Below are 26,255 nucleotides of genomic sequence, written 5' to 3' on the forward strand. Positions count from 1 at the left end.
TGATATGGAATGGGAGTTTGACTATTCTTCATTACATTCATTTTTTACCACTTAATAAAATGAGAAATAAAAAAACTAGTAGTCCTTGCTTTGTCTTATGGGTCATGCAAATGCTGACAAAAGGCCAAGCTCCGCAGTCAGCTTTTGTGATTTCCTAGCAGCCGTCGCAAGTGACCACTGTGGGAAAAGAAACCTATTTTTCTGTGAAGGATCATGAAGTCTCATGGGATCTTGCATAAATCTCTGTTAAGTATTCTCCACTTGCAACAGTGATGCGGACTTCTAGCAGAAAAAACGCATCAAGAGTTAAAGATGAATGGTAAGGATATTGGGAAGTGTCAGTCAAAGGCATATCTACTAAGGGTGGCACCTATGGCAAGCACTGAAATTGTGGCCCTGTCCAAACATCTGACACCCATCTTTTAGATAACTTTACGATAAAATCTGCTTGAAAACTCAAGCTGTATGTTGTGTGTGGTGTGTACTGGCTGTATTTTGTTTGTGTGTGTGGTGGCTGTATATAACGTGTGATGTCATGCTCTGTGTAGCCCATTCCTGCTTGGCTCTCTTCAAGGAAGGGAGGTTATGATCCCTGGTGATCCTTTGGTGGGGGTCATACTACCTGGTGCTCCTGCCGGGGTTAGCTTTGCCTGGTGGTCTATCAAGGATCCTTAGTAACTGAAGGTCCAGCATGGGAGTGTGAGATTTGCACCACTGGCAGATGCCAGTGATCTCTCACAGTTCGGCAGTCAGCATATCCGTTTGCAATCTGTGAATACTAAAAAGCCCTGGATCTCAAGGAAGCCATTACTAAGGTATGCAACTGCTGGAGATGCAAACCTTATGTTGTCAGCTCTGATTTCCCTGCATGCCCCACCAAGACAGCCTTGCCACTTACTTGTAGCAGGGCTAAAAAAAATAATACTATCTGCTTACCCGACCACTGCTCCGTTGCGCCAGAGCTGGATTGAGGTTGTCCAAGGCCCTAGGCAGGGTGCCAGTTTGGGGCCGCTTCTTAAAGCCCTGTATAGTGGTTATGGTGCCAGCTGGCTCATTGTTGCCTTCATAAATTACAATTTCTGTCATCTTCATTAGTTACCAAGGTAGGGTAACTGTAGAATAAAAGGATATGAGTACCAAACTACAGACTCTATTATATGTTTTTTTTTTTTTTAATCTCTGCTTGGCAGTCTGTAATCTATTGAGAGGATAAAATAATTTAACAAAAACAGTACGAAGTGCTTCACAAGGTATTTGACAAATACACTAAACAAAAGACAGAAAGGCTGACAAAACTATTACAACTTGGCAAATCACACAAAATCTTAATGAGCATTAATTTGAGAGTGAGCTAAGCTGTGAAAAAGTTATTTGTTCAACCACACAAACTCTCAAACAAGTGCAATTTGTCTATCTTCCAAATATATCATTATTGTATGAAAAGGGTGGGCTGCAAAAATGTCATACTGGGAAGAGGTAGGGCGAACACATTTAAGCTCTTTACTTTATAAATATATATATTTTTTTTTTCTCAAAACAATAAGTGCAAATATTAAAGTGGTTAAGATGTATTTACATAATGGATGACAAATTGTTGCACTCAGATGAGAAATTTCATAGTGGAGACTAGTAGGGTGGACATGTATGAGGAAATTGAATATGCTTTATTTGTTATTTATTTTTTAGTTACCGGTAATAGTTTTCCTTTTTGCATGCAATAAGACTTATATATGCCAGTGGTTCCCAACCTAGTCCTCAAGTACCCTCTACCAGTCCAGGATTTAGGGATTACCCTGTTGTGTCTAAGGTGTTTATCTTTTTCTTTCTAAAAGCACCTCAAACACAACTGGGTAATCCCTAAATCCTGGACTGAGATGGGGACCACTGATCTATGACTTTCTAATGGTATATAGCAAAATCCGTTATTATTCTAAATATAAAACTTTCATCTGCTTGCAAAAAAAAAACAAGATTATAACAACCAGCAAGAATGAATCTTTTTATTTGAAAATTGAAATTCTAACTAGTGATTTAAATCATGATGAGAAAGAGAGAGAGTGTGTATGTATTGTTGCCAATATCATACATTTGACCAAATATTTGCTCACTCCTGATTGCTACATAAAACTGTAGTTGTTTTTTTTTTTTCCCCCGAACACATTGGTCAAATTTATTTTTATTTTTTTTATTTATTTTTAAAATCAACTCCAGTTATATTGAAAGCTTCATGTCATTAAATGCAAATTCCTTTTCCATGCTATCAGTTTCCATCTGGAATCTGCAGCAAGCAATATTCTTTTCCAACCAGAAGGTTTTCAAGAGTAAATCAAATGCATAATTTGCATTAGTACAGTTCATAAATTGATTTTGCAGGCTATTGATCACTGAGAGCATTCTGTGCCAAGGTTAACAATTATTCTGGCGACTCACTGACAAGTTGATGCTGGTGGGATGGTAGTTTACACACAGATAGGTTTTCTCTGCATTTCTGCCAATATGTTTCTGATTGATTGCTCATATGTTGTGCTACTGATACCGTGTCATTTCATAACATTTCACGCATCCTAAATACAATCAGAGTAATCTGAATTAAAAGTGTATTCTGCAATCCGGAATTGTTGTGTCATGTCAGAAAGTGATGATAAAAATATATAGGTATTTTAGTAGGGTAATTTGTAAGAGGTTACACTGTACCAAATCAGACAAGGACCCAGCAAAGCTTGGAAACTGCAATGTGAATTTCCCCAAATTTGTCCCTCTTTCCAAAACCATGAACACGGAACACGTGAGCCATTGATGAACACGAGGAATATTGCTGCACACTTTTGTTCTTTACTAGCAGGACTCTGTACAAATTGACAAAACAAAAGAATCTATGAAAATGCAGGAAATGGCAGAATAAATTGTGACAGAGAAACCTGGTCACCTCTATGCGAAGGAGATGTGTTGCGCTGCGTGGGGCAAATGGTGGTCACACCAGATACTGACTGGTTTCTGGACCCCCTTTGGACTCCCTCAATCCAGTAAAACTGAACATTTTAGAGTGGCCTTTTATTGTGGCCAGCCTAAGGCACACCTGTGCAATAATCATGCTGTCTAATCAGAATCTTGATATGCCACACCTGTGAGGTGGATGGATTATCTTGGCAAAGGAGAAGTGCTCACTAACACATATTTAGACAGATTTGAGAGAAAAAGGCCTTTTGTGTACATGGAAAAAGTCTTAGATCTTTGAGTTCAGCTCATGAAAAATAGGGGCAAAAACACAAGTGTTGTTGTGTTTATAATTTTATTCAGTGTAGACTGATCTACCCGCTCAGAAGGTCTTCGGCACGGACCATAAACAATGGAGTGCTCACTCCCCTACTACTTCAACCGTAGGTTGAGAAGCTACCTTGAAACATACAGGTTAGCTTAGAGAGAACAAAATACCATCAAAATATTTCTTAACATAAGTCACAACAAGATTGGCACATGGAGCAAACACCACACAGTGACCTGTATACCCTGAACAACAATAAGGAATATAATGGCAATTTAAAAAAAATAATGGGGTACATCATAAAACAACTCCTTTTTGTTTATTTTTAAGATGAGCTATTATTATAAAGTAACCGTTCGATATGCAAGAATTCATCATGCATTATCACCCATTTTCGAGTTCCAATTACACCACAACAAACCGTGACTAGACCCATCAACTCCATCCTAGTAGGTCCTGTTCTACCGGTTTCTTTTTTCCATTTTCTCCTTTCTTTTTTTCTACTGTAATTCTTTTTCCTAGTGTCACTCTCTGTTTAGAGGTCTTTACCACAATTATAACAATTGGATGTTATCTAGTGACACAGTAATGTAAATTCAACCTTGTTTGGTGGCTGTCACCTTTGCTGCCCTGTTGTGTTTTTGTACCCCACCTTCTATAGACTGTAAACTCATTTGAGCAGAGTCCTCATCGTAATATTTACACACTGAAATGGTTTTACAAACAAATGAACATGTATGTTTTATGCAGCATGGATACCAACTGGTTTATGTATAAAAAACAAAACAAAAAAAAACTTGAACTGTGTCCTTTTTCACAACAATTTGCCGAAGCTTAATAACTTTACACAGGTTAAGTTAAAGTAAATCTGAAAATATCACTAATCTGAAATGATTAGACATCAAAAACTGGTATTTCTTCAGCCTACAGAAAGCTTTTCACACAAATTAAACTCTTGCCTTTCAACTGCCATTCCAATTACATTGGCTCTGAAGTGTGCAAACGTTGGTTTGCATAAAAAGCATTCTGAAGTAACACCAATCTTTGACACATAATACATTGAAAATGCTGATATACATGTTTTAATTACCTACAAATTGCTGTAAGAAGGGTCATTACTGGTCAACTTTAAAGGAACATTACAGGCCAATAATGCATTCACAGAAAAAAATGCAATAACAATATTGAAAGAAAAGAAAAGAAAATGGAATTTTTGTAGATCTCGAAAATTCTTAAACGGCACAGTTTGAGCCCTTACCAAACCGAGCAGTGACTGGGCTTACTTTCGGATTCCCTGTAAAGACCCTTGCCACGCCCCAAATTGTCATGCTCATCTGTTGTGCTAAAGGGATATAAACATACCTGAGACCAGTGGGGTACCTAGGGTGTGGCAGGCAAGGCATATGCTCTAGGCGCCACTTAAAGGGGTCGCCACATCAGAGCCGGATGGAGCCCCAGCTCTGATCGGGCCCCCCTCGAGCTGGCAGTGAGATCAAAAGATAAAATGGTCCCTCCCTGGCAGGGCTGCCATCAGAAACCCAGACTGCTCAAGGTCTGGGCTCCCCAGGACCTGCACCCGACTCTTGCCACTGGGATGCAGTGCGTGTACTGATTATTAGTGTGTGTATGGTGGATGTAGAATGTGTGTGTAGTGGATTGTACATTTGTGTAATGCATGAGGTGTATATGAGATGCAGAGTGTGTGTGTATTAGATGTAGTGTGTATAGTGCATGCAGAGTGTATGTTTGTGTAGTGGATGTAGTGTTTGTGTGTATTAGATGTGGTGTGTGTGTATAGTGTATGCAGAGTGTGTGTTTGTGTAGTGATTGCAAAGTATGTGTGTGTGTTTGTGTGTATTACATGTGGTATGTGCAGTGGATGTAGTGTGTGTATAGTGAAGGCTGTTTATGTGTATTAGATGCAGTGTGTATAGTGAATGTGGTGTATATAATGAATGCAGAGTATGTTTGTGTAAGTATGTAATGTGTGTAAAATGGGGGGGGGGGGGCATTTTTATTATTTTTAATTTTTTTAACATTTCATTTTAGTCCCCCTTCCTGCTTTATATATGACCAGAGAGGGGGGAGATCACATTCCCTGGTGGTCCGGTGGCATGGTGCTTGGAGCAAGCCGCTGGACTCTGCAGCAGGGGCCCACAGCACAATCTGACTTCTCTTCCCAGCAGCTCCCCTGTCTAAATCTCAGGGCCTGCGTGGAGCGTTGCCATGGTATATATAAATATAAATAATGTATTTATTTCAGTACTACTCCTTTTATCTGATACCCATTTAATTTGTTACTTATAAAAAGCCAGTTGTCTGCCCTCAAAATTCAAATCGGGCTGCTTCTTATTCTTGTCTTCTGTCTTACATAACCCATTTACTTTACTATAAAACAAAATGTGAAACTTTAAGCATTTGCATTGGTGCAATCAAATGTATTTTCTTTCAGATCCTTCAGTGTCAATCTGTCGTTCGGTTTAGTAGTAGAGTTATTGACTAAACTCCAAGCTCGGGCATGTTGACTTTCAAACTCCAAAACTTACTTAGGGTGTGACTATATATATATATATTTCCTCCAAATCCGCTAGTTATACAGCTCGTTGAGAAAAGGAAGGCAGACTTTTATAAACTGTCACAAATATGACAGACTCAAGACTCATCAGGCTAAGCTGCGTTACTTGTTTGGGGTGTTCCTTTAAATGTAAAGACGTGTCTTGTTCATCGTTATAAACTTTACTATTTGCAAGTAGATGAAAATTTCATATTTAGAACAATAACTTTTCAGATTGGTTCAAAAGTTATATCCAAACTGATTTTGTTATATATACCATTGAAAATACCTAGTTAACCCTGCTATAATCTCATTATGTATCTAACGTTTAGTAGGTTTATCACTCATGTTTGGAGAAAAACTTACATTAATGTTGTTTATTGTGTGTCTAGATCTGCTGAATGACAATGGGATTAAGTTCTTTTTGAACTTTGTATGTTTATTTTATAAATTTTGATGATGTGAACACTTGCATGCTATCTTTGCAGACACAAGTTTAATTAATTTGGATTAGTGGAATATATTAATCAGAAATGCAAATATTGCATGACAATATATGGCCTAATGCTGCATAACTAATCACTATTTCAGGCAGAATAACTTTAGCACTGTAGTGTATCTTAAATAGAAAACTATCTTTAGATTATTTCCTTTCCAAAAACATTTTATTAGAAAAAAATCCCATTTCAATTTGTTTTTAATAATTATTATCCATTGGTTTGATTCTTCTATTTCGATTTTAGTGAATAACTCCAAGTCTCTGTATTGTTCCCTATGGCTGCGTGATATATCTTGACTGTGAATGAAACTTGTAATCTAATTTAGTCTGGCTAAATTATAACACAATATATTAAAGGAACACTATAAGGTCAGGAAACCACGTATTCCTGACACAGTAATGCTAAAATCACTATTTAGGTCCCCTTGCTCCCTTAAATATACTAAAGTCTTACATAATTTCCAGCGCCATGCGGGTCCGCTGGCATGGCTCTGCCCCTAACCTGCCTCCTTGACTGACATCATCAGAAGAGATGATCTCAGCCAATTACAATGTTTTCCTGTAGGAAATTCTGATGATCTCGGTTAAGGGGGCGGGGGTGGAGTTAAATGCTGCACTGGTCAATCAGCATGTCCTCATAAAGAGCGCAGAGCATGGAGACGCTGAACGTCAGCACTGGCCCAGGAAGCACCTCCAGTGGCTGTCTGTGGAGTGGAATAGGCAGTGTTTATAACACAAAACCTGCAGGGACATGGTGTAGACACCAGAACAACTACATTAAGCTGTAGTTGTTCTGGTGACTATAGTGTCCTTTTGACTCTACTCAGAGGGTTATTTGTGGGAATTATTAAAGTGTCTCTTTCACTTCAACCCATCCAAAATATTGTGAGCTTTTTATAAATGGTAAATCTTTTTTGAAATGCTCAAAATTACTACGTGACTGCATTGGGATTTTTCTAATCCACCCCTAGGGAAAAGAATTAGGCAAGTATAACTCACCATAGGTACAATCCCAGGCTACCGCACCCCGAGCAGCCATGTCATCAACGGCAATCTTTGCAAAGTATGAAAAGACGCCACAAGGTGACAGAGCCGCTATAAAAGTAAAGAACTAATAAACATACTATATTCACAGAAACTATCCACTGTTAGACAAACCTGAATATATAATGAAGGCTTAACGCTCACTGGCAAGGGTAAGGCACAGCTTTGCAGAACAGTAGAATCTAAATGGTATTTCATTTGAAATGGACCTCATACAAACAAGATTGACTGCACTTGTGGTTTCCTTTATACCCTTCAAGGAAGGGTACATGCTCCTGATCCCAGGGTTGGCATTCCCAAAAAAGATTTGTGTCCATGCAAATATATGTTTAGTGCTGTGGAAAAAAAATACATCATCATTTTTTTCAGTGTCTTTATACCATTTATTTTTTATACCACAAATTTCTGCTTGCAGCAAGAACAGTTACATAGAGTATTATCAGTTGAGGTCTTGTGCGACTGCTCCTGATGTAGATAGTTTGTTTTTCTGAACGCATTTTAAGTGCAATCTTTTGTCTTGTAGGAACTTGAACGAGTTACGTCGCTCCAAACAAGCCTTCAGCTGGCTGCTGTTATTTGCACAAATGGAAGAAGGTACAGAATGCAACTAGCAAATTAGTTTTTTTTTTTTTTTGTAAATATAATTTTTATTAACGTATTTTCAATGATTTTACAATACGAGGTATGCAAGAGGGAACAGGACTCGCAGGTCCCTGGAAACAGTAACAAATAATAATCGCTGGTGGGCTCGCAGTCCCCAATAGTACTATAGAGACTCACAGGTCTCTTACTTTTTTGATCGACATGTTTAGAGTCGTTTTTCATTAGTTGCCTCGATGGTGAGACTCGCAGGTCTCTCACTGTACTAGACGTTCGTGGATGCGCAGATCCAGTTGGTGACAATTACAGCTTCAGGTATGTATAATGTACAAGAGCCCTGGGGCACTTGGTTAGTGTAGCTTTCTGTCGTGATCTTTTACATCCTAGCATTCTAAGGTTCTACCCCCTTCTTCCTTAACAGTAGATAGTTGTATTTAGTAGGTCATGTCTCAGCTGGGTTAGCCGGGTGAGTTCCACTTTATGACATACCCTTAGTCCAAGCTCGTTAGTCCACTTCAGTGACTGACCCGTGTGTCTCATTTTGTAGGTGTGGGGGGTGTCTCTGTCCATTTTCTCTATCGTGTGTTTAATGTGTTTTCAGCCTTGTCTTAGCGGTTGGTGTCCGTGTTCCACCTCGCCATGTTAGCGTGGCGTTGGTGGCCTACGTCTTCATGGTGAGCCGTGGTGTGTTTAATACCCTCCACTGATATGCATCCTTAAATGTGCCATACAGCACCCTATCTTGGTTATGTGTGATAGTGCTGTCGTCGGGCTATTGTACGTCCCTGGGTCGGTTTCGTGTCTTGGTGTTGTGGGGGTGTAGCTGAGTACGGGAGGTTGGGTTTCCCTGTCTAGGACGGTCTGTTTGTCTCCGTCAGATCGGGCCTTCGGTTCGTCCAGGGAAGTCCCCCGTCCCTTTCTCTGAGTCTCTAAGGGTGCAGTCACTAAGTGTCCATGGCGTTGCTGGTGGTCTCGGGGGTGTCTTTGTGTCGGGTAGCATTGACCTTCGGTGTGTGCATACTGTTAAGTGGGGTCTGTCGGTGTTTTCTCTGTAGGATTGGGGGGAAGGATGGGTAGGTGGGGGTGGGGTGGTCCGGTCCGTCGTCAGTCATCAGTCCTCCGTCTCCCTGGGTGTTTAATTCCCGTTTTTAGGTTGGGTGCTGGAGGTGAGCGTCGGTGGTTATCCTGAGGTCTCGTTGGAATTTCGGTTTCGCTGTCTCTAGGATCCAGTATGTCCATATGTCAGTGTATGTCGTCGGGGCATTGTTCGTCGTCAGTGTGAGTTCCTCTATTATCCTTAGTTCCTCCATTTGGTTGAACCAGGACAGCAGTGGTGGTGTCACAGGTTTCTTCCAGAATTGGGGGAGTACTCGTTTGGCTACATTTAGTATCCTGATGGTCATGGATTTTTTATATTTTGAGTGGGGAACTGGTGTATGGTGTAGGAGCATCGCGGCCGGTTCCAGGGGGGGTGGTCGTTCTGTGAACTTCCCTAGCATTTTGTGTATGTCCTGCCAGTATGGGGTGATCAGTGCGCAGTCCCACCAGATATGTTTCAGTGTGCCTTCCTCTCTTTCGCATCTCCAGCACAGACTGGATAGGCTTGGGTTCATTCGGTGTAGGGGATGCGGTGTTTTATACCAGTACGTCAGGAGTTTGTAGGCCGTTTCCTGCGTTTTACTATGTGTGGAGCAGTGGTGTGTTAGGTAACATATCGATTCCCATTCCCCTTCCGTGAGTGTGATTCCTAGGGCTGTTTCCCATTTACCCATGAAACGGGGTGGATCGGTCGGGAGTTCCGACTGTAGCATGGAGTACAGAGAGGATATCCCGTGTGGGAGTGGGTCCGGTTGTGCGCTGATTCTTTCTATTGTGGTATATTCCCTGCCAAGCGCTGACCCCTGTGGTAGGGTGTGAATGTAGGCTAAGAGTTGGGCATAGCGAAAGCGGTGCATGAAGGTGGGGGGCGTGTCTTCTAGCATATCTGTAAGCTGTTTGCAAACCCCACTCTGTAGAGTGTGATGTAGGCGCGGGGATGTGCTCGGGATGATGTTTCTGAGAGCCCGTGGGTCTAGACCTGGGGGAAAATCTTCGTTATATGTCAGAGGCATAAGGGGGGAGGGGTATGGTGACAAGTTCCCCTGTCGTTTGGCCTTCCGCCATACTCCCAGGGTGTTTTTCGTATATACGGACATGGTGTGTCCGTCCGTCTGTTCGCGTCTCCATGGAAGTCCCGCGATCGGTCTACCTGCCTCCGTCTCTTCTACCGTTTTCCACAGCTTGTGGACCCCTTCCTTGGACCATTCTACAATTCTCTGTAGGTGTGTGGCCATATAATAAAGTCGAAAATCTGGGAGGGCCAGTCCCCCTTTGTCTTTGGGTCTGGTCAGTATGGAGAATTTTGCTCTAGGTTTCCCCCCGCCCCATATGTATCTGGTCATTTCTTTCTTGAGCGTGATGAAGAAGGGTCTCGGGATTACAGTGGGGATGGCTTGAAAAAGGTACAAAAGTCGCGGGAGGAGGTTCATTTTTATGACCTGTACTCGCCCTAGCCACGAGATATGGGGGTATGACCATTCCCGCATGTCTCTCTGCAATGTCTGTAAAATGACCGCAAAGTTGTCCCTAAACAGGTCTTCTGAGTGTTTGGATAGCCAAATACCAAGATATTTAATCTTGTCCTCGGCCCATTGAAAGGGGAAGCTACTCCTTAGGGTTTCCGTTCTCGTGTGGGGTACGCTAACGTTTAGGATATACGATTTTCCGTAGTTAATTTTCATGTTTGATAGGTCCCCGAATGCCTGTAGTTCTCTCATGATGTTTGGTAGTGTGATGGTAGGGTTGGTCGCCACAAATAGTAGGTCGTCCGCGTAGGCCGCTACTTTATGGTGTACTGGGCCTGTCGTCAGGCCGGTCACGTCTGCGTTGTGTCTGATGTGTGTGAGAAACGGCTCCAGTGCTAGAGCGAACAGGAGCGGCGACAGGGGGCACCCCTGTCTGGTGCCGTTATGGATGGTGAAGGCGTTAGTCAGTGCCCCATTGACTAGAACCTGGGCAGTGGGCTCGCTGTACAGGGCTTCTATCCATTTCCTTAGGTGGGGGCCCAGTCCCATGTGTGCAAGCGTCTCAAAAAGGTATTCCCAGCGTACTCTGTCGAAGGCCTTCTCCGCGTCCGTGGACAGCAGGAGGAGGCCTCCTTCGGCCTTTCCGCCGCCGTGCATGAGGGTGAGTGCCCTGATGGTGTTGTCTCGGGCCTCGCGTCCCGTTACAAACCCCACCTGATCAGGGTGGATCAGTGATGGGATGTGCTTCGTGAGGCGCGTGGCGAGGACCTTCGCCAAGAGTTTGACGTCGCAGTTAATTAACGAAATGGGTCTATAGTTCCCACAATGTTCCCTGTCTTTGCCCTCTTTGGGTATAACAGTTATGTGGGCTGTCAGGGCCTGCTTGGGGATACGTTCCCCGTCTCGTACCGCATTGAACGCCTCCACCATTGGTGGAAGTAGCTCTTCTGCGTATGTCTTATAGTATTTCACCGGCAGGCCGTCTGGCCCTGGGCTTTTACCGGGTTTGGTGTTCTTGACTGCTATCGATAGCTCCTCTATAGTGATGGGCTCGTCTAGCGTTTCGGCGATTTCTGCGTCTAAAGTCGGCATTGGGTACCTCGTCAGGTATGTTTGGATCGCGTGGCGAAGGCGGGCCTTCGCCGGTTCGGTCTGTGGTTGCGGGAGGGTATATAGGTCCGTATAATATGCGCGGATTGTGTTCATGATGTCCGACGGGAGTCGGTGTAGGATCCCCGTTTTGTCCCTGATCCTGTCTATGTATGTGTGTAGCCTCTTTTTCCGTAGCATAGCAGCCAGAAGCTTGCCGCTCTTATTCCCGTGTAGGGTAAAGAAAGCTTTATGTCTCGCGGCGTCTCTGTGGTGTTTAGAGTGGATTAGCGTAGCTAATTCTCTTCTGAGTTGTAAGAGTCGGGTTTGGAGTGTGTGGTCTGGGTTGAGTTTGTTTTGGTCATCTGTGTTGTGGATTTCTTCGAGGAGGCTCGCCTGTCTCATTTCGGTTCTCTTTTTTATGATCGCCCCTTGTTGAATGTAATGTCCCCGTATCACGGATTTGTGCGCTTCCCAACGTATTGTCGGGGATGTGTGTTCGGCAGTGTTAAGGGATAAGTAGTCTCTAATTTTGTCGCCTATATGGGTTACGACCTCCGTGTTAGTGAGTAGGTATTCGTTTAGTCTCCATTTCGGGGTAGTGGGGCGAAAAAGTGGTGATTTTAATTTGAGGGTGACAGGTGCGTGATCTGACCAAGTCGCCGTTCCAATCTTGGCTTCGGTGACTAGGGAGAGGTCATATTGTGTGGTGTATATGTGGTCTATCCGGGAGTATGAGTTGTGTGGGTGGGAGAAGAAGGTGAAATCCTTTGTATCTGGGTGGTGTGCTCTCCAGCAGTCAACCAGGCGGTGGCTGCGGAGTAAGGTTTTAATGTTTTGCCGTTGTTGCGTGGGAATATGGGAGGAGCCTGATGATGTGTCCCATGTCGGGTCTAGTGCGATGTTGAAGTCCCCTCCCAGTACGAGGGTCCCCTCTCTGAACTCCATGAGTTTGCGGAGTGTTTGCTTGAGGAAGCGGTAGTGTCGCGTGTTGGGGACATAAATTGTCGCGAATGTGTATTGGCGCTCAGCTATTTTCCCCTTAAGGAACAAGTATCTGCCCTCCTCATCCGTCATGCTTGTTCCCCCCTGGATCGGCACGCTTTTATGTAGTAGGATCGCTGTTCCCCTAGCTTTACCCCCGTGATAGTCACTGTAGTAGCCTTGTGTGTATTGGTGGTTAGTAAGTTTGGGTCTGGTTCCCTTTTTAAAATGTGTTTCCTGTATCATAACTATTGAGGCTCTCTGCTTGTGAAAGTCCCTTAGCGCTCCGGATCTTTTCTCCGGTTTGTTTAGTCCCTTTGCGTTGATAGTGATAACGTGTAGAGGTGCAGGTGTCAGGGCCATTTCTCTCGTCATGTGTGTATCGGGTGAGCGTCTCGTCTAGTTCCTGGTCTCTTTTGTATGGGAGGTGTAGTAGTAGTACGTGTGTCGTAGTCGGTAGGGTTGTCCGGAGTCAAGTATAGGTGGTAGTAGGGTGTACGGGGGGGGGGAGGTTGGGTAGGATAAGGGGTATGTCTCGGTCTAGCGACCGTTAGGTATAGACGTCGGGGAGTCACAGTCCGCGTCACCACCTGTGGTGCGCGTGGGTTGCTCACCGTTTGGTCGGCGTCTCTCCTACTAGGCGTAGGTCGGGTGTCCGGGCGTCAGTGTCGGCGTCTCAGTGACATGTCCCCTGGTGTCCCTGTGCGGCTCTGAAAAGGTGATTAGATGGAATGTGCTCGGCTTCCCCGTCTCGAGGTGTTCCTTCCTATGGGTTTGTGCGTGTTGGTCAACTCACGTATGTAGCATGTCCGGTCGCTACTGTTAAGTGTGGTACAAACAACAGTATTAGCATTATATCATTCAGTACAACAAGTATCAACAGTTAACTAGCATTTCAAACATTATATATATATATTTTTTTTTTTTTTTTTTTTTTTTAAAAACTATGGAAGAATATCAAGAGTGCCGTAACCCCTCTCTCCTTTGGTCCCCCCGGCTGTGCTAACTGGTGCATCGTGTCTGTCAATATTTCTATCCTGGCTATTATCCCTCTGACATCTCTGTTGGCTGGGGTCCCCGCCCCGGGTGGGCCCCGCCGGTGCCACCGCCCGCCCGCTCCCCGGAGTTCGTCACGGGTCAGGCGGGTGGCAGCAGCCGGGCCCAGCCGGCGCTCGGGGCCCCCCCTCAGCTTAAGGTAAACATCGCATTTGAAATTATGAGACCTCACATTGCTTACATTTCCCCCCCGCCGCCCCCCTCCCCCCCAATGAGAGTCCCAGAAATGCCTGTGGGGTCCGTTAGGTTACCCTACGCCACTGAGCCGTGGAGCCCTTGATGTGTGCTCGGTCTTTGTAGTTTCTTCGTCTCCGTAGGGGGTCGGGTCTCTCTCTGGGGTGGCCGGTGGCCGCGTAGCGGGATCTATTCGGTGTGTCCGAGGACTCTGTTTTGTCAGGTCGGTGTTAGGATTGAGTGTTCAGTTTGGTAGCGGTGCCGGTGGTGGGCCTCAGGATGGGGGGTTCATAGTGCTCAGTCCTTTACATGTTGGCGCCTGAGGGGCGCGTGGTTTGTTGCCTTGTTCTCCGAGGTCTCGGTGGTTGCTGCGGCCTGGTCTGCATGTCGGGTGAGAAGGTGTAAAAGGCTATCGGGTCCGGCCAAGGCATGTGTATCTGTGGCAGTTGAAGGTCCCGTATAATGTCTCTGAGGTCGTCTTCGCTCTTTACCGTGTATGGGCCTGTATTCGTAGTGATTTGTAATCCGGTAGGAAAGCTCCAACGGTATCTAATTTTGTTGGCTTGTAATACTCTCGTGAGGGGGCGCATGGCCCTGCGGTACGCTAGGGTTGCTGGTGATAAATCAGGGTAAAGTTGCAATTCCGCGCCTTTGTGCAGTATTTGCCTTTGGTCTCTGGCGGTTTTCAGGATATCTTCCTTAACTTGGAAGTGTAGTAGGCAACAGATGACGTCCCGTGGGGGGGACTCCGGTGGGCCTCTGGGCCTAAGTGCCCTGTGTGCCCTGACGAACTCGACGGGTGTATTGGGCGGCCTCAGCAGTAGGGCATTAAATATTTCCGTGAGAGTTTCACGGATCGGCGTGGTCTGGTCTAGTTCTTCGGGCAGGCCCCGGATTCTGAGGTTCTGTCTTCTCCCTCTATTATCTAGGTCTTCCATATGGAGGGCCATTTGGCGGAGCTGTGATTTTTGTCTGTTCAGGGTGTCTGCGGTTGCATTCTGCGCTGACATGACATGGTCGCAGTCTGCCTCTAGCTGTGCCACTTTGCTGTGTATCCCCTGTAAGTCTTCCCTCAGGGCCTGCAATTCCCCTGCAATCGATTTGTGAAGGGCCTCATTGGCCTCTTTGAGGTCTGTTTTCGTGGGCAGGTTGCTCAATATAGTCGCCCAGTCCAGCTGGGGTGGGGGTGGGTCGGGTGGTGTAAGTACCTGTTCTAGGTGCCCGCCGCATGGCAGGGCCGCATGGCTTGTGCCTGATGTTTCTGCGTCCCCTGAGGCCTGATCGGCCTGTTCCGTTTGGGCCGTTAGGAATCTGCGCATGTTCGCAGTTTGAGTCCCCCTCGGGGTGTCGGTGGTCGTAGTGGCGTGCTGGGACCGGTGATTTCTTCCCATATTTCTGTCGTTGAAGCTGGTGAGACGGGTTTGTGATCTTAGCCTGCAGGGAGCTCCTGGTTCACGCCGCCATTCCGCTCGGCGCTCAAGCCACGCCCTCCGCAAATTAGTTTTTATTGGTTTTCTATCGGTCACTTCTGTAATTTACTTTATTTCTCTCATAAAATACTTATTTTAATCTGATGAAACCATACATTTGTATAATCTGACTACACTGGTGTAATTAAATAACCTCTGTGGTTTAGTTTAAACTAAAAGATAATTTGGAGGGGTACGTGAAGCCCAACACCACAGTTCAGTCTTCCTAGCCTTGAACAAGTCTCATATGAAACATTTTGTCTTGTATTTTGCACCTCCTACAGATTAGCAGTTACCTGAAGCAGAGTGGAATATTATTGAGTTGAAACTCTACTGACCACTAGATAAATAAGGACATTCGTGCTCATTAATCAATGATCTTTATCCCCATTAAGGACATCTTTATTATAATACTTTTTAATAAAATATATATATATTTTTATTTATACTAGAATTTAACCTTGTTCAACTAATTGGTTCCAATATCCAGGTTGGAAGAAACTAAATGATAATAAAGAAGTTTAAATTCTGTATTACCAATGCAGCTGCTTTGAGAGTGGTCTCTGGGTCCTATGAAAAGCAACAACTTATGTAAAGAAAAAAAAAAAAACTCCTCCTAAACCGTTTAGTATTAAAGTGGATGATAGCAACCAGACAGTCCAGGCAATAAAACCACCTCATCATGATGTATTCGTTATGTTGCTTTGAATGTCCCTTTAATCCCTTAAGGACACATGACATGTGTGACATGTCATGATTCCCTTTTATTCCAGAAGTTTGGTCCTTAAGGGGTTAAAGTGCATTTTTATAATAGTTTATGTAATGCAAGGTATAGAGGAACATTGTACCCCATTAAGTGCCTCCATGTCATTTTTAAATGAGTGATGCTCTTGAATTCTTTTAGGACCTCAGACATTACAGGATTTAGTGAAATAAAGAGATTTGTCAACTATAAATAAAGGGGTTAAGCAGAAAATAACACTTGGCAAGATATTTGACTCTGCAATAAAAGTCTCCTTTTTCTGTACGTTATTTCTTTGGTTGTGATAGATCTCAGTGACAAATATTGGCTGTCCAACTGTTTGTTGTTCAGAACAATGCATGTACACTCACTACATCCATACCCCTGTCTCACAGCCCAGATAAAGAAATATAGATTAAACCTTGCTTTTTTGTCGCTTGTGCTTATTTTATGCCGCTGCCAGCTGTGAGTTGTCTAGTTATATTTAATAGTTTCTGAAATGGGTTCTTAACAGAAACACGATCCGTTATATTTTTAGGAATGTGAAGTAAGGCAACACTCTTTAACCCCTTAAGGATGATGGTTATTGTCCAATTTCTGAACCAAAGTAAAGCCTAGAATTTGTGCTGTGTGCTGGTTCCACTGTAATTTAAGAGTCTCTCTTTAAGTGCACCCATACATATTATAAATTGTTTGTTTATGTTTTTAATGGACAGAAACGGCTTTCTTTAATTATCTATGTGTATATCTACCGGTAATACAACAATAAGTGTAAATAAAATGTTAAAACTGGGAGAAAAAAAACAAATTTTCCAGTTTTGCATATAATATTTTTTTATTCAAATCAAAACAAATCAAAATAGATTCCAGTATCAGTAAAAAGACAACGTCTACAGGTAGTGGCGGTCCGAAAACGTACTTGTCCACCAACCCGTAGAGGGTAACACCTATTGAGACACTCCAGAAGTGTCCTGGGGCATAACCCCTGTAAAGTTAAGAACTAAAAAATAGATCTACAAAAAAACGGATAAAAAATCCAGGATTAAGGGTCTCAACTGGAAAAATGATGTAGCAAATAATGAATATTAAATAATTGGTGAACGTAAAGGTATGGGTACATTAAGTCCCAAAATTAAATGATAATAGACGGACCAAACAAAATAACCAGCCGAATGGCTAACCTCCTGTCTAGGGGTTACTAATAGTATAGTCGTGAGGCCAGACTTTAGATTTTAATATGATACAAATGGTCTATGGCTGGAACCTATTTTGACTGTATATGTAACCTGAATGCAGATAAGTGCCTAGAGAACCGTCAAAAACCCATGGTATGAGAAAATTAGACATTTCAACAAGTTAAAGCGGCACTGTCATGCCGAATCACATTTTTTTAACCCCCCTCCTGCCTCCACTACATCCAATTGACCCCTTAGTCACCCCCAAATGCCCCTAAGCCCCCCCTATTACCTCTGTTTTAATCTTTATTTTTCTGCCCCGATCTTTATTCAGGGCACCGCCATCTTTGTGTGGGTAGGTGAAGTCCCTGTGGGACACGTCATCTGCCCACACTAGATAGCACTGAGATTCCCGCACATGCCCAGTGAAACACCTGGACATGCGAACGGGAATTTCATCCATTCATTCATTCATCAGACAGACGAATGAATGAATAGAAAAATCAGACGAACAAACAAACACCCGAATATCAGTGTTCGTTTGTTCGTTCGGTTTATTACAAGGAGGGAGCTACCAGCGCACAGCTCCCTCCTTGTAATATGTAAAAATAGAAGCATCAGGGAGCAGTGCTCCCCGTCACTTCCTAAACCCCCCATGTCCTCCCTCACTCTGTGGGGGTCAATATGACCCCCATAATAGCATAAGGGAGATTAAAATCTCCCGAATGCCCCTACTCGCGGTATGTCCACTAAACAGTGGCTGCTCACTGTAGAAAAAAATTACAATAAGGGGGGGCGGACCTATTGTCCTCCCCCCGACCCCCACCCCTGAGCGGCGGATGGGGGCCATGAAGATAATGAAGGGGGGGGGGGGCTACTGTCCTCTCCCCCCTCAGGCTCCCACCCCTGAGCGGCGGGTGGGAGCCATGAAGATAATGAGGGGGGAGGGGGGACCTACTTGCCCCCACCCTTGGTTGGCGGGTGGGGCCCCCAAGTCAAATCCCCCCCCCATCAAAGGTGACTAGGGGTCCCCAAGCCCATAGTCACCCACCCCCCCACCCAAATCAAAATGCCCCTACCTACCCCCTCACCCTAAGAACACTCTGATTGGTGGGTTTAAGCCAATCAGAGTGCTCTGTGTCATTTTACACAGCGTGGGAAAGTTCTTTGCAATTTTCCCACGCTGTGTAAAATGACACAGAGCACTCTGATTGGCTTAAACCAACCAATCAGAGTGTTCTAAGCCTAATTGCAGGGCGGGGCAAGGCTTTATAAGCCTTGACCCGCCCCGTGGAGCTCAGTATGCGGCGTGCCCTCGAAGGGTGAAGATGGATTATGTTTTTTTTTAGCGTCTGATTTTTTATTTTTCGTCAGGATTTTTCTTTTGCACTCGGTTTTTGTAATTTTATTTTAAGTTCGATGGGTATGATGGCTTTTTATTTGGCCTTTTTTGGGGCTGAAAAACGAAGATTTTAGAAAAAAGAAGACGTCAAATGGTAAGTTTAATTTTATTTACAGGTTAGTTATTTTGTTCCCCCCTCACTATTTTTAGGGTGAGGGGGGTAGGTAGGGGATAGTTTGATTTGGGGGGGGGAGGGGGGCTAGGGGCTTGGGACCCCTAGTCACCTTGATTGGGGGGAGGGGGAATTTTCATTTAGGGCCCCCACTGCTCAGGGGTGGGGGCCAGGGGGGGGGGGACAGAAGGTCCTCCCCCTTATTGTTTTTTTTAGGGCCCCCACCCACCGCTCAGGGGTGGGGGCCAGGGGGAGGAGGCTAGGTCCCCCACCACCATTCTTATCTAGGGCCCCCACCCACCGCTCAGGGGTGGGGACCGGGGTGGGGGGGGGGGGGAGGACAGTAGGTCCCCCCCTATCTTTATTTAGGACCCCCATCCACTGCTCAGGGGTGGGGGCCAGGGGGAGAGGACAGTAGGTCCCCCCCCCCCCTATTGTTTTTTTAGGGCCCCCACCAACCGCTCAGGGGTGGGGGCCAGGGGGGCGGACGGTAGGTCCCCCCCCCTTATTGTTATTTAGGGGGCCCCCAAGGGGGGGGGGTTTATTAGGTTTTTTGGTTTTGTTTTTTTTACAGTGAGCAGCCACAGGCTACTCACTGTTTAGTAGACATGCCCCTACTCACGGTATAGCGAGTAGGGGCATAATTTACTAATACTAAGTAATCTTTACTTAGTATTAGTAATTTTGGCTGAAAGACCAATTGAGGTCTTTCAGCCTTTTAGTAGATAGCTCCCTAATACCGTGGGAATTAGGGAGTTATCTACTAAGCGGCTGCAAGATGCAGCCACAGCACAAATTGAATCGGAGTTTCATTCATTCGAATTAAATTCCGACACGAACAAAGTGCCGAATTGCATTCTAAAAGAAACAAACATACTGCTCTCATTCAGTTAGAACGCAATTTGGCAGTTTCGTCTAAAATGACAGGAAGCATCGTGGGAACAGGGAGGAAAGGTAAGAATTATGGGAAAATTGCTCTGACCAGCGGAAATGAAGCACACGTTGCTCCTCCGCTGGTTAGAGCTGGTCAAGCGGAGGAATCCTCCATAAGGAAAAGAGTCCCTACTTTGTCTTGTGATTTTAAAGAAAACTAAAGAAGACAGGAATAAAAGAAGAACAGATCCTGAGAGAGGCGGAGAAGAGGAAGAGATTGAGGAAAGGTAAGTTTGGCATGACAGTGCCGCTTTAAAGGCACACTGTAGGCACCCAGACGACTTCATCCCATTGAAATGCTCTGGGTGCCAACTCCCATCACCCTTAACCCTGCAAGTGTTATCATTGCAGTTTTTATATACTGCAATAATTAACTTGCAGGGTTAAATCCTCTGGTAGACAGTCACTGGTGGGATTTCCGGCTTCTTAGACGACTTTTGGTTGTCCTCACGCTATGCACGAGGACCTCTAGCGTCGCCTGAATCCCCACAGGAAAGCATTGAATAATGCTTTCCTATGGGGAGGTCTAATGCGCGTGTGGCCATTGCCATTAGGTCTCCCCCGCTGGCTGATAGAATTTTTTATTGAGTTTTTCAAAGTAAACAATAAAACTTAGTTACAGGGAAACGTAGTTACATTATGCACCACAATATAAGTAATGAACATAGGTACAGTAAGCACGATGCACAACATGGTGTATGGTAAATAGTACAGGTTACAGGTAAGACTCTTGTCCAACAGCCAATGTAGATCCATTATGTGTTTGTAAGTCTTAGAGACGTTAAACATTACATGTAAGAGTGCATATGTCTGGTAGATATGTTAAAAAATTCTACATGCATTAAACTGCTGCTCGATATGGAGTTTGAGTGCTCATGCACTTCAATGTCACCTGCTGCTTAAACTTTTTTTTTGACTGAAGGGGTTTTAACGTGGGATGGCGGGCACTCCAGGATTCGACAGTGCTAGGAAAACGGGTTTGTTTTCCTGCTACTGGAGAATCTCTTTAAGTTTGGCTTACATCAACAAGATCTAGTGAGCGCCCTGCTTATTCAAATGTACATTATAGAACTTAAATGAACTAGAGCAACCCTAGAAGCAGAAATATGAAAATACGTTTGTAATGGAACTTCAATACTCCGTCCGAATACCTCCGCCTTGTCTGCTACCTTTTAGTTACCAGGGACCCTGGAGCATATCCAGTCACCGAGGCTTGTCTGAGATTACTGAGGGCCTTTTTCACCCTGGACCAGGCTAATGTGCTTATAGCCCTGGACACGCTTTCAATCAGCAGATTATATCCCTTTCCCCAAACACTAGACGACACTTGGTGAAGGTTATAACAGCAAACTAACTTTACTAGACATAGCACACACATTTAAGCCCCCAGCAGCCTCATTTACATACAATAGTGCATAGAGTACTATAGTATAAGGAAGGGTGGTGTCAGAAAATAGCAAAGACTGATGGGGGATGGAGGTAGTTTAAACTGGTCTGGCAGTGTCCCTGGGACAACACTCTGCTGGGGAAACAATAGGACAGAAAAAAGGGGGAGGGGAAGAGGCACAGACAAGCAATACATTCAACATACCCTGCACCAATAGGGTGACCAAAATACAAATGGAATATGGGGACCCACACATAATTGGTTCGGTAAACGAACGGGGGGTGGGGCGGGGGGTGGTGTAGGTACAGACGAACAAAAGGGAATAAAAGTGTAGCTAGAGCATTCATTCTGCTACAAAGTTGTCTTAGTCTATTGTCCCAATGACTTTGTTAGATTGGGCTCTCGAAGACAATAGCAAAGATAGAGAATGCAGGCCAGTAGATGAGCTTATATCACGTCTAAGATACATACTTTTATTAAGATAACTATTAGAGGCTGGGTTCATTCCCTTAAAGGGACACTCCAGGCACCCAGACCACTTCTGTCCATTGGAGTGGTCTGGGTGCCAACTCCCACTACCTTTAACCCTGCAACTGTAATTATTGCAGTTTTCATAAAATGCTATAATTACATTGTAGGGTTAACTCCTCCTCTAGTGGCTGTCTAATAGACAGCCACTAGAGGGCAATTCCTGATTCATTGCACAGGTTTTCTGTGCTAGAGCGTCGCTTGGCGTCCTCACGCTGTGTGAGGACCTCCAGCGTCGCTCAGTTCCCCATAGGAAAGCATTGAAAAGCATTTTCAATGCTTTCCTATGGAGAGCTGTAATGCGCATGTGCGGCATTGCCGGTGGGCGGGATCAGTCTCGCCAAACGGCCGACGTAATGCAGAGGAGGAGAGGCGGCGGAGGAAGAAGCAGCGACGTGGGACATGTAGCTGCCTCTGGTAAGTCACTGAAGGGGTTTTCACCCCTTCAGGAACCGGGGATTGGGGGGTGGGAGGGAGAGGGGACCTGCAGTGCCAGGTATACGGATTGTTTTCCTGGCACTGGAGTTTCCCTTTAAGTCTGCTCCATTTCCTGTGCATGCGCATTAGGTCTCCTCAGCGGGCGGGATCAGATTCGACTGGGATAGATAAGCTCATTTCAGCAGGGTTTATATTACATCAACTTCAGTTTTAATATTTACCTGCTTCAATTTATTGTGTTAATATGTATTTTGTTCTATCTAATAATTGTGTAGCACATCTCTTAAGCTTTATAAATAATGTCACCAATGAAATGATCATTCATTGATTTACAAGCACTGCAAATGTAATCTGAAAGTACTTTACCCATACTCCTCCACTCTCTATTAAGATGGGATTCTAAATGAGTGATATTGGCTTTCTGTAAACGTGGCTAACTGAGTGCGTACTCTATTTTCTAGGGTAAAAATCAGCCTGAATATTGACTTGTTATTTTGTTTAAACAGACACTTGAATGCAGCAAAGGAAGGATTCACTCAAGCTAGTCTGGGACTTCTTGCAAACCAGAGAAAGAGGCAGTTATTGATCGGTCTACTTAAGTCATTGAGGACCATTAAAACACTGGTAATGGTGCTAGTCTTATAACTTTGTAGACTTGTGCTTTTAGTATTTACTTTTTTCTTTTTTCCCTCTAATTCTTATTTTTTTTTTCCTCTTTTCTCAGCAAAGAACAGATGTTCGACTGAGTGAAATGCTTGAGGTAACGTTGAAATATTCAATTGTTTCTCTGTAGTTTCTCATCAATTTCACCTGACTTATTAATTAATTAATTTTAGGCTGATTGGACTTGTGCGCAGTCAGGCAGTTAATTAAATTGCACAGCAGTAACAGGGTGGCTTTCTGTTATACAATGTGCAAAACCTTGCTTTTTGTTGATAATTTTTTCCACCATTCCCTGTAGCTACAGATTTTGTCTGTCAGGCTACGCTTTTATTCCCTTCTCTTCCGATGTACTTATCATTCCTGATATCTTCTTGTCCTCTTCTGATTTTGCAAAATTAATGGAGTCTTTTTTCTTCTGATTTTGTTTGCGCATCAATGAACACCCTTTAACACCTTCATGACAATTGATTTGACAAGTATGTTTACACCATGACTGCCCTGGGGCTTGGTTCTTGTATTTAAAGAATATGTGAATTCTTAAATACTTTTTATAAGGCATAGAAAATAGTAATACTATAAGGGCAGTAAAAATAACACTGTTAAACAGTGGAACACTGCATGCTACTTTTATGGAACTCCGGTGCCCCGCAGTCTGGACTACTACTTCCACAACAATTGGAGGCCGTTAGACCCAGTACTCGTAGATGTATTTGGGTACCTTCACTCCACACTGTCAAGTAACATTTCAGCTTCTGGAGCTCAGAGGATACAATGTGTTTAAAAGAAATACAGTTTTACAGAGGGCTGGTGGATCCCAGTACCTTCCTGCCTGGTCAGTTGAACTTTGCAAATTTAGGGACACTTGTCTTATTGATGATTTTATGACTCCATCTTTTCTCTCTAGTCTGTTCCACAGGTGTAATACTCTTGTACAGTTGTTATTAGTGTATCACTATCTCAACACCCCCTATCATGTCACTCAGCCAATGTATCTTTAACCCCCCCCCCCCCCATACTGTCTCTCTGTTTAAGTGTTGTTCCTGTAACTTGTTTTCCCTCTTTTTCACTATCTGCTTATATGCCTGGGTGCTTTATGTCTGGGTGTTTTTCCCCTTTCACTGCCTTATTTTACAATTTCCCATTTGTTTACACCATCTTTGGTTCCTATGTGCCTCAGCAATTTAATTAAAACTAACCTGGATAGGAAACTATCCTGTTCCTTGCTGAGCGTGCCTCCTCCAACAAAGCGATCTTTGCTTGTTATTGTGTGTCTCTGAACTCTGTGGGGTGTTTAATCCGGACTTTGCCAGGATATTGCATTATACCTTAGTTGCAGCTGTTCTGAAACCCCTACATTACAGCAGAGACACAGATCAAACTCTGAATTTGAAGGAACACTGTAGGCAACATAACCACTTCAACAAATTAAGGTGGTTATAGTTATAGTGTTGTTGTTTTTTTTCTTTTTTTCTTTTTGCATGCTTGCTGTCATTTATTCATTATATAATAATTATTGTAATGCATTCAAAATGGGTGTCATCGGCAGCATGGGGTGTCCCTTTACTTCTGTTGTACTTATAAATAAAGATCTGCATATTGTGTGATTGCCGACCATGCTTAGTAACATTGGCTGAGCATTATGTAATCCACGAACATCGTAATTTTGTCATCAAAATTAACAAGTACCCAACAGAACCCAAGTAACCTAATATGGTAAACAGAAAATCCCTAAACGTTTTACTGGACTTTAGACTATCCGGATTTAACGTAAAAAACTAGAATAAACAGGACAGGCCGAGGTCAGGAGTACATAGAGAAGGTAAACTGTGAAACAAGCCAAGGTCAAGTACAATAGAAATCAGAATGGTCAAAATACAAGCCAAAAGTCAAATACACAGAAGAATGAATATATAAGCATGCTCTTGGATTAACCAGAATGGGAAACCACGACAGGGCAATGAGAACTTGCCAGGCAGAGTTTACGTAACTACAGGGAGGGCTCTAATTGGCCTAAACATGTCATGTTTTGCTGGAATGCCTGTGCAGGACTTTACAATGCACGCACATCCATGAGCATCACAAACAAGGGAAACCCGAGAGGCCTTAAAGGTACAGGCGCAGTGGGTGGCATCTAACATGCTTACAGACCTGGCCGCTTCTTAGATAAGTAAAGATATTGGCAATGTTCCCACAACCTTGTAGGAATGCGTTGCAATGAAATATGCATGCCGGATCCGTCACCATTCTCTGATTGGATCATGGTTGGTAGATGCTGTGACAATGTATTTAAATGAATCAAAAAGATAATAATACAATACTTCACAAATTAGTTAATGAAAAGGAAAGCAAAAGTAGGTGAGAGATCCCTGATGGGATTAATTCGAACCATCAGGTATTCAGTTTGCCGGCCAAGTCTGCTGATGATATGAACTCCAGCCAGTAGAACCATCGTTGGGTGTATCGTTCTTTCTCCTTGACAGTGATGGCCTTCAGGTCCTCGAATCTTCTAGCATTCTCTACTTCTTTCACCCACTGTGTGATGTTAGGTGTCAGTGGCTGTTTCCAGTAAATCGGGATGTAGGCTTCACTTTGGGATCCTATTGCCTCAAGGTCAAGTACATTTCGGGTTTGCTGGCACCTTTGAGGTTTTTAGGGCTGCTTCTGGCAATGTCACAATCCCTCTTAATTTCCTGACCTCTATGGCTACAATTACATATCTGATCAATGCTATAGCCTCTGCACGAAAACACTCAAGGACTTCTGAGTCCTGCTGAGCAAAACAGTGATGTGCCTAACTCTGACTTCTTTTGTCAAGGAGAATGCTGATCATTCACTGTCTAGCTTTAAGCTTAACTATTTTTCAGACTTGTGCTCTGTTTCCATCTATGAGTTCCTTTGAGTCCTTCAAGGTCTTCAAGAGGAGGATGTGTCTTACGACTTTAAGGTAGATGGTGCTTTGGCCAAGAACACTTTTATTACTTAATGGATAGTAAGTTGCTCAAAGACTCCACGGACAATACATTGGAAGGCTTTTAGATTCTTTATTCATTTCTTAGGTGCGCATATCCTCCATTCTGTCTGCATAGCCAGCTTGTAGGCAACCATGTCCTTGCAATGTGACTTAGTCCTCATTGATACCCAAGATGCGCTGTCAAGAGACTTTTTTGACTGTATATACATGCTAAAGTTGGCTAATGGGCTCATGTGCAACCCCTTGGCTTAGGTTGTTTGTTGTAGCACTAAACATTGACCATAGTTGACAGAGAAGCTATGTGGTGCAAAAAGACCCTGAAGAAGTTCACTTAAGTGAAACGATTAAGACTATGAGAGCTTCACTATTTATGTATTTGCTTTATTCTTGATCTTGTTTTAATTTATTTGCATTACTGGTGGAGGAAGAAAGTGTCTGTTGTCTATGCAGATATTTACCCCTGGCATTTGATCATGACTTTAATTGCTACTAATGTGCTTATGTGCCTTCAATGATTTTATTTTAGAGTATGCGTTATATTAAAATTTTTAATCTGGAAGCTCTGCACTATGAATCTTTTTCTTTTTTTTTTTTTTCTTTTTTTCATCT

The 26,255-nt window shown here is 43.7% G+C and overlaps 1 protein-coding gene across 2 annotated transcripts in view; it reads left to right on the top strand.

Annotated features, from left to right (window-relative positions):
- Positions 1-26,255, top strand: part of VPS50 (VPS50 subunit of EARP/GARPII complex) — a 215,617-nt gene that overhangs the window by 51,786 nt on the left and 137,576 nt on the right. For both annotated transcript variants that reach the window (XM_063452255.1, XM_063452256.1), the window contains 3 exons: positions 7,883-7,953; positions 22,519-22,636; positions 22,737-22,772. In XM_063452255.1, coding sequence (XP_063308325.1) covers positions 7,883-7,953; positions 22,519-22,636; positions 22,737-22,772 — 225 coding nt within the window. The remainder of the gene's footprint in view (positions 1-7,882; positions 7,954-22,518; positions 22,637-22,736; positions 22,773-26,255) is intronic.

Source organism: Pelobates fuscus, chromosome 4 (genome assembly GCF_036172605.1).
Source record: "Pelobates fuscus isolate aPelFus1 chromosome 4, aPelFus1.pri, whole genome shotgun sequence".
Lineage (NCBI taxonomy): Eukaryota > Metazoa > Chordata > Amphibia > Anura > Pelobatidae > Pelobates > Pelobates fuscus.